Source organism: Heteronotia binoei, chromosome 1 (assembly GCF_032191835.1).
Source record: "Heteronotia binoei isolate CCM8104 ecotype False Entrance Well chromosome 1, APGP_CSIRO_Hbin_v1, whole genome shotgun sequence".
Lineage (NCBI taxonomy): Eukaryota > Metazoa > Chordata > Lepidosauria > Squamata > Gekkonidae > Heteronotia > Heteronotia binoei.
In genome coordinates, this window is record NC_083223.1 from 205193806 (window position 1) to 205209916 (window position 16111).

At 45.9% G+C, this 16111-nt stretch overlaps 1 protein-coding gene across 1 annotated transcript in view; it reads left to right on the forward strand.

Annotated features, from left to right (window-relative positions):
• Positions 1 to 16111, forward strand: part of LOC132576675 (spermatogenesis-associated protein 7 homolog) — a 130011-nt gene that overhangs the window by 84741 nt on the left and 29159 nt on the right. Inside the window, exons 8-10 of the mRNA XM_060246080.1 lie at positions 244 to 290; positions 3985 to 4062; positions 8063 to 8120. Coding sequence (XP_060102063.1) covers positions 244 to 290; positions 3985 to 4062; positions 8063 to 8120 — 183 coding nt within the window. The remainder of the gene's footprint in view (positions 1 to 243; positions 291 to 3984; positions 4063 to 8062; positions 8121 to 16111) is intronic.

Genomic DNA, 16111 nt, shown 5'->3' on the forward strand with positions numbered 1-16111 from the left:
TTCCTAATACCAAACCTGTGCTGGAGATGGTCACATCCAATTCTCAAATGATATTTTTTCATTTGAATAGAAGAATCCCTATAAAGTATATATTTGTATAGGTATTGACACTGTGGATTGGTGCATTGGTGACTTTCATAATAGGTCCACTGAGTAACTAGCTGTTACAACACAAGGATATATGCCATTCCAAGTCTATAAAGCAATTGTTTAGTTTCTTTTCTCTGCTTTTAAACATTATAGAAACACCAAGAGACTTCAGTTTCTCTGCAAGCACTGCTTCAGGCAAAGTAAGTGAATTGTGCAGGCATCGTGTTAGTCTGTTGCAGCAAATATCAAAGAAGAATGCTGGAGACCTTAAAAACTAGCATGTTAAATGTAGCATAAGCTTTTATGGGCTTCAGCACATTCTTCAGATGCACAAAGTGAATTCTCAGCGAGCAAGAAAAAAAGAAAGAAGAAAAGGGTTAAATGGCCTAGCTTGTGATATTTCTGTGTCTAAGTATATTAAGAAGTACAGCGATTATTCACAACAGCTGTGATTGGTGATAACAAGGACAGTTTGTTTTGTTTCCATTTACAGATGTTGGGGCATTTTTTTCTCCGTGGCATATCTTCAGCTCCCCTTTAATTTTGTTTGTGGGCATCCCTTGTCCCTCAGGAGCAATATTTTGGGGATTTTCCCTATTTAAATAGCAGACCATTATTGACAAATAATAGGAGGTGTCTAGGCCCCTCCCCTCCAGTGGCCTATTTACCAAGTTCACCTGTGGACATCACCCATTGGCCTCAGAGTTTTAAGAGAATGAGCAATCCAGAATCACTGATTTAGGGAGGGGTGTTGAAAGATCTGAGTCAGATTGAGGTGATGAGAGAGAAGGTCCTACGACTGATAGACAATTTAAAAACTGATAAGTCACCAGGCCCAGATGGTATACATCCAAGAGTTCTGAAAGAACTCAAAGGTGAAATTGTGGATCGCCTGACAAAAATATGTAATCTTTCATTGAAATCTGCCTCTGATCCTGAGGATTGGAGGGTAGCTAATGTCACCCACATCTTTAAAAAGGCTTCCAGAGGAGATCCGGGAAATTACCGGCCAGTCAGTCTGACTTCAATACCAGGAAAATTAATGGAGGGTGTTATTAAAGAGAGAATTAGTAGGCACATTGATGAACAAAAATTATTGAGGAAGACATGGGTTCTGTAAGCGAAGATCTTATATTGTGAGAAAGGGAGAAAAGTAGTTCTTTCTCTACCTTCTCTATCCTGTGCATAATCTTGTAAACCTCTATCATGTCACCCCTCAGTCGACATTTCTCCAAGCTAAAGAGTCCCAAGTGTTTTAACTTTCTTCATAGGGAAAGCATTCCAACCCTTAAATCATTCTAATTGCCCTTTTCTGCACTTTTTCCAATGCTATAATATCTTTTTTGAGGTGTGACCAGAATTATACACAGTACTCCAAATGAGACCGCACCATCGATTTATACAGGGGCATTATGATACTGGTTGATTTGTTTTCAATTCACTTCCTAATAATTCCAAGGATGGCGTTGGCCTTTTTTATTGCAGTTGCACACTGTCTCAACATTTTCAGTGAGTTATCTACCACGACCCCAAGACCCCCTCTTGGTCAGTTTCCTCCAGTTCACACCCCATCAACTTGTATTTATAGTTGGGATTTTTGGCCCCAATGTGCATTACCTTGCACTTGGCCACGTTGAACCTCATTTGCCATGTTGATACCCACTCACCCAACCACAACAGATCCCTTTGGAGTGCCTCACAATCATCTCAGGTACTCACCACCCTGAACAATTTAGTTTCAATCACAAACTTAGCTACTTCACTGCTTTCTCCCACTCCAAATCATTAACGAACAAGTTAAAAAGCACTGAATCCAGTACTGAGCCTTGTGGCACTCCACTACTTACCACTCTCCACTGGGAAAATTGCCCATTTATACTCACTCTCTGTTTCCTATTAATTAGCCAGTTTTTGATCCACAAGAGGATTTGTCCTTTTACCCCATGACTCTTGAGCTTACTTAAGAGCCTTTGAAGAGGAACTTTATCAAAAGCTTTCTGGAAGTCAAGGTAAACAACATCAATTGGGTCCCCCTTGTCCACATGTTTGTTCACCCCCTCAAAGAACTCTAACAGATCAGTGAGAAAAGAACTCGTGGACACTCAATGAAATTGCTGAGCAGTCAGGTTAGAATGGATAAAAGGAAGTACTTCTTCACCCAAAGGGTGATTAACACATGAAATTCACTGCCACAGGAGGTGGTGATGGCTGCAGGCATAGCCAGCTTCGAGAGGGGATTGGATAAACATATGCAGCAGAGGTCCATCAGTGACTACTAGCCACAGCGCATTATTGGAACTCTGTCTGGGGCAAGTGATGCTCTGTTTTCTTGGTGCTTGGGAGGGACAACAGGGTGAGGGCTTCTAGTGTCCTGGACCCACTGATGGACTGCCTGATGGCACCTAGGTTTTTTGGCCACTGTGTGACACAGAGTGTTGGACTGGATAGGCCATTGGCCTGATCCAACATGGCTTCTCTTATGTTCTTATTAATCTCTAACACCTTGTTGCTCCTCTTCTTGCTGCTTCCCTCTGTAGCCTTGGGTTGGTAGCTGGGTACTGTCTTCATCATAACCTGCTTTCAAAGATGGCCTGACATGCCCTGTGGTTTGCCTTGCACTCTCACGAGGATTCCTCTCCCTGCAAGAGGTAGGGAGTCCCACCTCCACCAAAGCCATTAAGGATCGGCTGCTGTGGTGGCAGTGATAAAACAGAGGCATTTAAAAAGACAGGCACCTGGTGAACTTGGGATATAACTCACAGAATGATGAGCAAGTAAATGAGCCCCTGATGGAATGCAATAGCTAATATTATCGGGTCCTATAACACTGTTACCTAAGTTGAGCAGGGACAGAACTGGTCTCGTTGCAGTGTCTGGTTCTCGTGATAATGTCTCTTGTTGGGTGGTGTACATTGTTGCTGGTGAATAACTGATATTAGAGGGCTATATATAAGCAAGTAAAGGCCTACCACCCAAGGCCTTTGCAAAAGAGGTATCATTGTTCAAAACAGGCTGTAGATCATGGATGGTATACAGGATTGGTTTTACTCAGAAGCTGTAGATGAGAGCAACTGGTGTCCTGTCACTTATTCTGTCCTGTAGTAATCTGTCCTGGGATACCCCAGTGTGACCTTGTTAATCTGCTTTGGATATTGGAGTTTTAAGACTATCTACTATAACTCTCTGTCCAAGAAACAAGGCAAATATGGTTTATCATAGAACTTGGATGTAAACGGTAAATTGAGTGGTATATTCAAAATCATGTTCTGGATCTCTTTCTGCTACTGATTTATGGTGACCCTGCAGGGTTTTCATGACAAGAGATGTTCAGAGGTAGTTTGCCATTGCCTTGGCTTTGTGTCATGACCCTGGTATTCCTTGGAGCTTTTCCATCCAAGTACTAACCAAGGCCAACCCTGCTTAGCTTCCAAGATCTGACAAGACTGAGCTAGCCTGGCCTATCCAGCTCAGGGCCACAGAGACTGAAGGAGAGTGCATTCTTAATTAATTGCTATAAAAACCCTGCGTCCTGCCTAAACTACTTTTGTGTCCCATTGGTGGTATACATACCATGGTTGAAAACCACTGTTTTGGAGGGGAGGGACCAATAATCTTTATCAATACAGGGCAAATTAATACGTGCAAATTAAACAGGTGAATCCTGTTGAGTTTAGTAGAAGAAAGTTATACATATTCTTAATTCTCCCACTGATATCAGTAGGACTTCAAAGTGAATAATCTGAATCATTCCCATGAGACAATGTCATAGGAATAGGCTGCCTTTCATCTAAGCGACTGAAAGTGGCATCAGTGTTAGTATTTGGGATAGTGGGCAGAAGCCCAAGGAACAGTCTTTTCTTGTTTATCCTAATGATCTGTTTCATGTTGACAAAGAGAAGAAGAGTTGAAGTACCTTCAGTTTCTTAAAGAGATTACAAATGACATTTTGATCAGAAGTTGTTACCAGAACAAGTGAGTGCTCAATTTTTCTTTCCATTTTATCCTTATTTTAAAATATAGGAATTAATTATGTGATGCAGAATGTATCTGTATACTCCTGATTGAAATGATTTTCATATTAGGGTCTTTTCACATACTGCAATTCCCTCCTCAAAGGAGGGAATACTCATGGAATTCTGAAATGTTGTTAACCTCAACCAGCATTCATACTTATAATAAATTTTAAAAGAAGGTCATAAGTGTTCATTGTAGAACCGTTTCACATACCAACTAGGGTTGCCAAGTTCAATTCAAGAAATATCTGGGAACTTTGGGGGTGGAGCCAGGAGACTTTGGGGTGGAGCCAGGAGACATTAGGGGTGGAGCCAAGGTCAAGGCTGTGACAAGCATAATTGAACTCCAAAGGGAGTTCTGGCCATCACATTTAAAGAGACGGCACACCTTTTCAATGCCTTCCTTCCACAGGAAATAATGAAAGATAGGGGCACCTTCTTTTGGGGCTCATAGAATTGGACCCCCTGGTCCAATCCTTTTGAAACTTAGGGGGTATTTTGGGGAGAGGCACTAGATACTATACTGAAAATTTGGTGCCTCTACCCCAAAAAACAGCCCCCCCCAGAGCCCCAGATACCCGCAGATCAATTCTCCATGATTTTCTATGGGAATAAATCTCCCTAGGGAATAAAAGAGTTCCCAGCAGACACTTCCCTCCCCCCGCTTTCTGACGATCCTGAAGTGGGGGGAGGGCCTCCAAACTGGAGGATCCCCTTAGGGTTGCCAAGTCTGACTCAAGAAATATCTGGGGACTTTGGGGGTGGAGCCAGGAGAGTTTTTGTGATGTCATATCCTGTGAAGTCACTTCCTGGTCAAAGGTCAAGTGATGTCACTTCCCCAGCTCCACCCCTTCAGATGATGTCACTTCCAGCACACTGCATCAAACCCTACCCCCACCTGTGAGGTCACTTTCAGGGCACTTCATCAAACCCACCTTTTCCTTTAAAGTAACTTCTTTCAAAGTTCGGATTTAAACACACCAACCTATATTACCTTTCTACCTTAGAAAGCCATGCTTTCTTCCCTGGTCCTTTCTGTGAGGTCACTTCCTCCTTCCAGATTTAAATCTTATTTTACATTGTTTTCTGTCCCTCGAATATTCAGCATCTTACTCTCCTTCATTTTATCCTCAAAAACCACCCTGCAAGGTAGATTGCCCCCCAAAGCACCAAGAGAGCATCACTCCCCCATACGTAGTGTTCCATCTGTACTTTGTGACTAATAGCCTCTGATGGATCTCCATATGTTTATCCAATCCCCTCTTGAATCTGTCTGTGCCTGTAGCTGCCACCACTTCTTGCAGCAGTGCATTCACTCTTTGAGTGTTCTAAGTCTACTGCTCATTAGTTTCATGGAGTGCCCCCAACTATTTGTACTATGAGAAGGTGCCTTCTTTCTGTGCCTTCTCTATCCCACATATAATTTTGTAAACCTCTATCATGTCACCCCTCAGTCATTGTTTCTCCAAGCTAAAGAGCCCTAACCCTCTTCATAGGGAAGGTGGTTCCATTCTCTTAATTGTTTTAGTTGCCTTTTTCTGCATTTTTTTCAATGCTATTTCTTTTTTGAGGTGCAATAAGAAGAAATGTACACAGTATTCCAAATGAGACCACATCATAGAGTTATAGAGGGGCATTATGATACTGGCTGATGTGTTTTCAATCCCCTTCCTAATAATCTCCATCATAGCATAGCGTTTGCCTTTTTAAAATTGCATTTGCACACTGAGTCAACATTTTCAATGAGTTATCTACCACAACTCCAAGCAGGTGGATCTCCTTATGATTCCTCCAAAGGCTGCAGAACAGCCTGTAGATGGGGGCAAAATAACAGCCCGTCCCCCACCCCAGCCGTCTGCTTCTCAGGGAAGCAAGCAATTCAGAGCTTAGCCTGCAAGGCAAGAGGTCCAGACTCCTGTGCCACCTTAACACCAAAAAAGTTTTATTACAGGTTGGAATGCACGTTTTCTCAGAGCAACACAGAACTGATTGCTCAATCCCTGTCAGGGCAGCTTTTCCAGGTGGCAACAGGAGGAGCTCTAGCGACATCCCTCCCCCCCCCCCAACGATTCATCCAAAGGCTGCAGAATCACCCAGGGATGGGGGGGGGGATTCCAACCCTCTTCCCCCTCCTCCTCAAGTATCATAATGCCCCTCTGGGAAGCAAGCAAGTCAGAATCTGCAAGACAAGGAATCCAGATTCCTGTGCCACCTTAATACCAACAAAGTTTTATTACAGGCTGGAGTGCACGTTTTCTTAGAGCAACACAGAGCTGATTGCTCAACGGCTACCAGGGCAGTTTCTCCCAGTAGCAATGAGAGGGGCTCTGGCTGCATCCCCCCCCACCCCCCATGATTCCTCCAAAGGCTGCAGAATTGTCCAGGGACAGGGGCAAAATTCCAACCCTCTCTTCCCTCTCTACCCAGCCATCTGCTTCTCAGGGAAGCAATCAAGTCAGAGCCTGCAAGGCAAGGAATCCAGATTCCTGTGCCACCTTAACACTAACAAAGTTTTACTATAAACTGGAGTGCATGCTTTTTAGCACAACACAGAGCTGATCCTCAACCCCTGCTAGGCAGCTTCTCCCGGTGGTAGTGGGAGAGGCCCTGGCTGCATCCCCCCCTCAACACCTCCAAAGGCTACAGAATGGCCTGGGGATGGGGGAAAATACCCCCCACACACACACACCAGCCATCTACTTTTCCAGTTATCTTACTTTTTCCAGGGACCATCTCAGCTCAGGCTCCACCACTAGACTTGACGATGCAGGTAACAGTAAGCAGCAAGTAGATTGTTTGTCCCACCAAATGAGGGCTTATAGATGGCTGCTGAGGAGAGTGGGCCAAGCCCAGCAGAGCCCACTCCTCAGAGCCAGAACATGCCCACTGGCCAGTCAGAGACCCGTGAGCTGGCTGGGGGTGGTGCCAGGTGGGAAAAATCAGTGCTGCAGGCCAGCACACCTTACAGGGAGCCAACTCAGGAAAACATGTGACTCCCTGAAGGACCATAGAGAGGAATCCTAGAGAGTCCCAAAAATGCCCACCATTTCCGCCCCCCCCCCCCGCTTCCGGATTTTTGGAGAGCGGGGGAGGAGGCCGCTAATTCGGGGGTCCCCCGCCAGGGCGGGGGGTTTGGGAAGCCTAATACCAACACAGACCTTAATTTACTACTGAGCATACACTTGACAGGGAACTACAAACAATCCTTGCTTTCAGTTTGGTTTGAGAGCCAATTTGGTGCAGTAGTTAAGTATGTGGACTCTAATCTGGGAGAACTGGGTTTGATTCCCCACTTCTCCACATGCCCCAGCTGAATGACCTTGGGACAGTCACAGTTCCTGAAAGAGCTATTCCCAAGAGAGTTCTCCCAGAACTCTCTCAGCCCCACCTACCTCACAGTGTTTGTTGTGGGGAGAGGAAGGAAAAGGAGATTGAAAGCTGCTCTAAGACAGGGCACAAATCCAACCTCCTCCTCCGCACTGAGTGTAGCTGAATATAATATCCATATTTGGATGTGTTGCATTCACATTCAGATGTACTCTCAGAAACATAAGGAATGAATAGGCCCTCCAAGTTGATAGAGTGGAGATCCACTAGTGGTGCAGTGGCCAGAGTGTTGGATTAGGACAAGGGAGAACTGGATTCAAATTTCTGTGCTCCAAAGTCACAGGACAACTTCCAACTAATCATTCTCTTTGCCTCACAGGGTTGCTGGGGCACTAATGTATACTCATGTAAACTGCCCCAAGCTTCTTGGTGGGATATAAATAGAAAGCACTGTTTCTCATGGAGGAAGTAATTTTTCTAAACAAGTGAAGGAAATCCAAGAGTGAATATTGAAAACCTATCTTTACTGCTTTGAAAAATAATATCTATTTCCTTGTTGCTATTTTTATTGCTGTATTTTTGGTTCTCTTTTGGAGACTCTGCTGATGTATATTTTCCCTCTTCTTTCTAAGGGCACTTGGTGATGTATTTCAGATACATGTTAGAAGCAGAAAGTGTGACCTTGATGAGGTGAGCAAAAAATACCTTTTATTAAATGTGCTGTCACAAGCAGTGGAATAGTCCTACATCTGTCTAGGACAACAGCTTGGGCTGCTACACTTTTTAATTAAAAGGGGAATAAAAACAGATACCTGCATGACATAAAAGCCACAGGGTGGGTTATATTTGGAACAGGTGAAAAAAGATGTTTTCCCCCATACACCCATATGCTTAAGTTAAAAAATAAAAATAGCATTTGAGGAAGTACACAGCAGCCTGCATTCAGATTTAGATGACGGAAAGCCCTTGTTTTGAGAAATGTTTTCTGTTCTGCTTTTCTGCTGCTTTGCCATTTGAAGCTGCAAGTAATGCCAAGCAGGATTTGTAGTCCTCTGCTTTTAGAAATGGCTCAATGGATACATGTGATAAACTACAAAGCCTTGACCACCGTGAAGTCCTCTGTGCTTCAAAAACTCTTGCTTGGAACCTGTTTTGATGGAGTAAAGTACATGTGGATTAGAATCAGGCAAGTGCAGATCAGCTTGATGTGTGGCCTTTGACTCAAATAAAAATATGAACATTGGGGATGATATGTGGGCATTTTATGATCCATAAGGATATTTTAATCTACATTGACCCTAGTTCAAAGGTTATTATGACTGCTAAATTATTTTGACTACTTATTATGACTGCTGAAAGCTAGTTCCAACATTCTGGACAGTGTTAAGCTCCATTTAAAGCCCAATCCTATGCAGGCTTATTCAGAAAACAGTAATAGGGTGCGTTCAGACGTATCACTAGTGGCAACAGAGCTCTGTCTCGCTGACGGATTAAATATGTTCGTCCAGACATCCACATCTGGCAATCAAGCATCATCCAGGGTCATCCCAGTTTACTGCAGATCAATGTCAGAACTTGTAACTTTCTCTCTCTCTGCATTGACCAAACTGACTCCATGCTGTAACCTGATACTAACACAGAGTCCATAGCCTGAGCAATTAACCCTGGGCCTCGTAGCTATTCCAAATATTTAGGGCTCCAGGACGGGCGACATCCAAAGGTGCCCTTTTGAAGACAGGCCGTTTGGCCTTCACCACGGGGAGGCATCCTCCCTTTTGATAACGAAGCCTGGGAAAAGGAGACACTTGTCTGTAACCCGTGTGAATGATAGCTTTATTGTACTTCACTGATGGCATAAAATGTAACCAACTGCCAGGACTCGGCATTACTGTTATCTTGTAGCTCTAGCACTGTAGTTCTTCAATAAAGATCCGTACTTTGTAACAAGTATTGGAATCATCTGAAGTTCGTTCCAGTTCTGACATTATAACAGTAATCCTTTTATTCTGGGACTTATCTGAACTGGCAACCTGGCCGGATGGCGGCAAAGGCTCCAGACAACGGAGAGCCCAGCACCCTCCCAGAGGAGGAACCCTTAGACCCAAAGGTAACAGGGGCAAGGCGCAAACTTAAAGTCCCCGCACCCTTCTCCGTCGACGCCTTCCCCCCGCGGACCTGGAGCCCAAGGAAGTCCACGGCGGCCATGGACGCTGCGGAACAGCGATACCGGGTCCTCGCCACAGGCGGAGAGGGAGACAAGGGGGACGAGACCAGAGACGAGGGGCTCGGCACCTACGGCGGTGGGGACCCGATCCGAACACTGCGCAACAAGCTGTTCAACTGGGTGAAAGAAATCCACGACGAGGTCCACGCGTCCCGAGTACTGATGGCCGAGGAGATGCAACAGAACATAGGCGCGATCCGCGACCAGATACTTGCCTCCAGGGCGCCGTGCCCGCGGCACCAATCCCTCAGCCCCAGGGCCCCGCACCGGCCCGGCGGGCGGAGGGGGGGTGGTCCCGCGGGGCCACCGCCGGCCGCTCCTCCAGCCCCGCCCGCGCCACCAGCGGCCCCAGCCGCGCTGGCGGTGCCGGTGGCCCCCGCCCCCGCAGCACCAGGGGTGCTGGCCCCAGCGGGTCCCGCCGCCCCGGCCGGAGCGGAAGGTGGGGGGACCCAGGAACTAAAGATTACGTTCGACGGGGACGAAGTAGAATACTTCACCATCCAGTGCAACACATTTTTCACGCACTGGGGAGTGGGCTACCCCACTGAAGCGAGCCGGGTCGACCACATCGCCTCCAAGCTGAGAGGACCGGCGCGGAAGTGGTACGTGGGGCTATACACAGGGAGAAAGCCCGAGCTGGCCACGGTGGCCGACTTCCTCCAAGCAATGCTCCGCCAGTACGGAGACCCCCTACAGGAGGAGAAGGCCATCGAGGCGCTGCAGAGGATCGAGCAAGGGAACCGCACGACGCGCGAGTATGCCACCGAGTTCATGGGCCACTGCGCGGCGGCGAGGGGCTGGAACAAGGTGATGAAGTACACCGCGTTCAAGAATGGGCTGAACGCAAACATCCTTGACCGGTGTTACCACCAAGGGCGACCTGATACCTTGGTAGGATGGATCCAGCTGGTGGGAGAGGTGGAAACCGACCTCCAACACGTCGGGATGCGGTGCCAGCAACAAGGCAAGCGAGGGGGGAAGCCGAGCCCCGCGTCTGGCAAGCCCGACGGGAAGCGACCCCCCGCGACCTCGACCCCCACCGCCGCGGTCCGCAAGTGCTTTAGGTGTGGGGATCCGAACCACCTAGCCGCCAACTGTCCGGTGAGGCAGACACCGACCCCTACTCAACCCAAGCCGGCCACCGCCGCGCAGAAGAAATAAGGCAGCCGCACCAAGGAGCCCAGTCGGGACGCCGTCGCCACTTCCATGGCGATTGACGAGGATGTTACCACCATAGAGGAATCCAGTGAGGAGTCCTGGGACCAGGAGTCGGCGGGAAACGACAGCGACCTGCTTTAATCAGTGCCACAAAGCAGGTCCAGGAAACGCCGGCACTACTGACGGTGAGAATTACCGGGGGGCTGTTGTTCATGGCGGTCACCCTATTGAACCCCAATCTCAAGCGGTTCATGCACGCCCGCGCCCTGATTGATTGAGGGTGCACTCGAGACATTATCACCCCGCGCCTGGTAGAGGCGTTAGGACTGGCCACGTCCCCCCTGCCCCACCCCCATCCAATTCGAACAGATGGACCGGTCCACCATGAGGGGGGAGCCCTGTACTTTGGAGACCCAGGCGACCCCCGTAGGGACGGACAATCATTGGGGGATAGAGACTTTTGTTATAGCCCCTTCGTCTTCATTTGACGTAGTGGTGGGAGCAGGGTGGCTCGCCCGGCACCAACCGGACATTCGATGGGCTGAACAAATTGTGTGATTCCCCGACTGGAGGTGTGAACACCACCACTGGAGAATGGAGTGGGGCCCTAAAGCCCCTCCCCAGAACGAAAGACTCTGCCTCACCCTTGAGGAGATAGAGACGATCCCCAAAAAGTACAGAGACTTGAGAAAAGCTTTTAGTGAGCGAGAGGCAGACGAGCTCCCTCCGCACCGCCCTACCGATTGTGCCATCGAGCTAATCCCGGGGCAAGAGCTTCCCAAGGCAAAACTGTACTCGATGGGTTGGGCGGAGAAAGCGGAACTAAGAAAATTCATTGACAAAAACCTGAAGCGTGGACTCATCCGGCCTGCCACGGCCCCCCACGCTGCCCCGGTCCTATTCCGCAAGAAGAAGGACGGGAGTCTTAGGCTTTGCACAGATTTTCGTGGGATAAACGGGATTTCCATGTCAAATGCTTACCCGATCCCGCTGATAAAAGACCTGTTGAGCACGGTGGCCGAGGGTAAAATCTTCACCAAGCTCGACCTCCGCGACGCGTACTTTCGCGTGCGGATTAAAGAGGGGGATGAGTGGAAGACGGCCTTCAACACGCCTATGGGACAATTCGAGTATTTAGTAATGCCTTTTGGACTTCAGGGAGCGCCGGGGGTGTTCATGAACTTTATCAATGAAGTGTTAAGAGAATACCTGTACAAGGGGGGGGTGGTGTACCTGGATGACATCAATGCCGCATTAATTTGATAGCGCAGAAAGTCCGGCCCTATAAAGTGTTAAGTTATGCAGATGATATGGTTTTTGTTTTACAAAATCCTTTGGAATCGATGGAGCAGGTTTTAAATCATTTAGCAGAATATGGTCGGGTAGCCGGCTTAAAGATTAATATTAATAAGTCAAAATTTGTATCTAAAAATATGTCGGATCAAGAAATTTTAGAGCTGGAAAGGAGATCAGGATTTCAAAGGGTTAGAAAAATAAGATATTTGGGTTTGATAATATCAGAAAAATGCAGTACAATTTACGAAGATAATTTTGAACCTCTTCTGAAAGAGATAGCTACTTTGTTTAAAAAATGGGAAAATCTGAAAATATCATTTATGGGACGTGTGGCGTTGATGAAAATGATAATCCTTCCCAAGGTTTTATTTTTGTTTCAAACGGCAAATTTTGCCGTAAAGGATGTTTTCTTTGCAAGGCTAAATCACTTATCCAAAAATTTTGTATGGCAGGGGAAAAAACCAAGAATTAGCTGGAAAAACTTAATAGATAGGAAAGAAAATGGAGGCCTCGGTCTTCCGGACTTTGAAATTTACCATACGGCCTGTGCAATATTATGGTTGAAGGACTGGGTTTTGCTAGAAGACACTCGGCTGTTAACAATTGAAGGCGTTGATCTACAAGCGGGTTGGCACGCCAATATGTGGTATACTCAAAAACCCCAAAGTTATTTTCAAAGACACCTAGTTCGTAAAACCTTACTGAAAATATGGCTGAAAATAAAAAGAAAAATCTATGATAAAACACCGCGGTGGATATCTCCGGTGGAGGCTACAATGCGCCCACAATTGTGGTCTCCAGAGAAAATAATAAGATATACGGATATTTTAGACGAAAGTGACAGAATCAGAAAGAAGGAGGATATAGAAGCTAGAGGGTTTTTATTGGATTGGTGGACAATGACCCAAGTGTCAGCCAAGTTCAATACGGATAAAATCAAGGGATTTACAAAATCAAATTTTGACTTTGATACAATAATAACAGCTAGAACTGGAAGATTAATTAAGAAAATGTATAATTACCTCCTTCATATAAAATTGGAGGAGGAGACTGTTAAGCATGTAATGATAAAATGGGCTGAGAACTTACAATTTAGTATCACGTTAGAACAATGGGAGATTTTATGGAAGAACAATTTCAAGATAATAAAACCAACAAATTTGCGAGAAAATTTTATAAAGCTTTTCTATAGATGGCACATCACTCCGACCTTACTTAATAAAATCAACAAAGCAATTTCACCTATTTGTTGGAAATGCGAAGTAACAGTAGGAACGTACTTTCATTTATGGTGGTCCTGTAGTGTGTCCAAAAAATACTGGAAGGAAATTCACAAAATTCTAGTGGATATACTCAAGGTAAACTTCCCTCTCAAGCCAGAGTTCATGCTGTTATCATTAGTTAGAGATCTGATACCAAGGGAGGATGAATTTATCACTATATATATAGTAACGGTGGCTAGAATTTTATTTGCCCAGTACTGGAAATCTAAACTTATACCAGAGAGAGAAGAAATTTTGCAAAAAATTTTAAATGTGGTGGAAATGGACATACTAGCCAACATGATTAAAGGCAACACGAAGGAAAAAGCAAAGGGAAGATGGGAAAAGGTTTATTTATGGTTAGAAAATAATTAAAAAGAAATAAGAAGTTGATAATATTATTTCTAGTAATTCATAAGTTATTGTACTCAAAATGCTTAACTGTCTGTAACGGTGGATAACAGTCGATCCTAGTTTATTTACCACAGTTCTACCTCATCCGGAATTCAAAAGGAAGTGACAAGAAGTCAGAAATGTTAGATTGTTAAGTTTAAAAATGTTATAGATGATTTGTCTGTACTCAACCATTTTTTTTTTCTTATAGAACTGTATGTAATGATGGGTTAAATAAACTGAAAAATTGAAAAAAAAAAAAAAAAAAAAAAAAAAAAAAAAAAAAAAAAAAAAGAAAGTCCGGCCCTTTTTCAAAGAAGTGGCACAAGTTCGGTTTTTTCCTGTTTGGACAGCTCACATGCGATACTGCCCTTTGGAATGTTTACTGCCCCTCCCACCTTTTTTTTTTAAAAAAGCCCCAGCAGACATGCGCATTGCCAGATCATCCAGGAATCTGAGGTGACACCTCTGCTTCTCCAATCAACACAGGATCAGAAGAGGGGGGGGGGGACGTTATCCCACTATTCAGAACAGGAAAAAAATCTTTTTTTTCAATGTGGAGGATTTCCAGATATCATTGTCACTGCCAATTTCTAGGAAAGTAATTCCTGGCAGTTCCCTGGTTTGAATCGGCAACATTAATTCTGAAAACTTTCCCCCCTTCCCCCCCACCGCCTCTGAAGCAATGTTTGATTTTCCACCTCCAAACAGTTGGGCGCATGTTCAATGGACCCCTCCCCCTCCCAGAAATCACCATCTGATCACGCATGCGCCAAGAAAAGAGCATGATAGTATTGGATGTCTGATCACTCAACAACAGAATGAGTCGCATCCTTGGATGCTCGTCTGATCGACCCTGCATCGAATCAATATTCAGCAGTTCAAATTTGAGTGCTACACACCTGCTTTTAATGTGACATGTGACCGGACCCATAGTGTCTAGTATTCTCATTCTAACTGTGGCCAGCCAGTTGCTTCTAATTGGGGTGCTTTTTTTAAGCAAGAATGTACAGGAACACAGATCCGGCTGGCTTGGCCAGTGCTCTGGCTCAAATATAGCCCTGCAAGGCAGCCACAGGTTCCTCCCTTCCCTGGCCTCTCAGCAGGCGCAAAATACTGGTGAGGGAAGGAAGAAGGAAGGGAAAGAGGCAATGGTGGCCAGCTAAGCAGTGAGGATGGAGGGGAGCCAGCACCGGATGCTGAGAGCAGGTGGGGAGGCAGCAGTCACTGGGACTCTCCACCCACAAACAGGATCCTCCTGCCCTCTCACTGCAACACCATCCCCTCACCAGTGCCACCTCTCTGGCCTTGCAGCTGCCTCTTGCAGCCAGGCTCATGGGGCTGAGCCACACTGTGGCAGCAGCTTCTTGGAGGCTGGCTTGCTGCTGGAGGCTCCTGGCTCTCTTGCTGCCACCTCTCTCCTCCCCAGCTTCTTGTTGGGGCCGCGCAGTTCCATCAGTAGAGGCTGGGCTGTGCTGGGTTGCACTGCCTGGCTGGCACTGCACACTGTAGAGGAGTGCACTAGCAGGATGGATCTGGGATGGTGCTTTACTGCCAAGTAAATATGGCTGATTCTGATTTCCCCCACTCCCAGCTTTAATAATAATAATAATAATAAATTTATTCTTATATCCTGCCCTCCCCCGCCAAAGGTGGGCTCAGGGCGGCTCACAGGCATGGAGTTCCATGGTTCAATAAAACAATACAATACAACAACAATTTTAAATAATCAATTACATAATAAATGTTAGTTAAAATAGATAAAATAGGTGCTAAATTACTATAGGTCATAATATCCACAAGATGGCTGGGTGGCTACACATCAGTTTAGCCAGGTTCTGTTTCAAAGGCAAGCTGGAAAAGAAATGTTTTGCAAGCCCTGCGGAATTGATTCAAGTCCCGCAGGGCTCGTACCATCTCTGGTAGATGATTCCACCATCGAGGGGCCATTGCTGAGAAGGCTTGCTCCCTGGTTGTCTTCAATCGAGCCTCTCTTGGCCCAGGGATTATTAAGAGATTTTGCGAGCTAGATCTCAGTGCTCTCTGGGGAACATATGGGGAGAGGCGGTCCCTTAGGTAGGCAGGTCCTCGGCCATATAAGGCTTTAAAGGTAATGACCAGCACTTTATAGCGAACACGGTACACAACCGGCAGCCAATGCAGGCTTGAAAGGCTATTTACATTTCATTGAGTTCTGTGCAGGACTGAAGGAAAGCACAGTGCTTTTCAGATGTTTCACAGCTCTGGCAAGTAACAATATAGTGATTTTTGTATGAATGAGACACACTATAGGGATTGTGGCAGTCCAGCTTGGAGGAACTGTACTTCTGAAGGCGACATTTCCTACA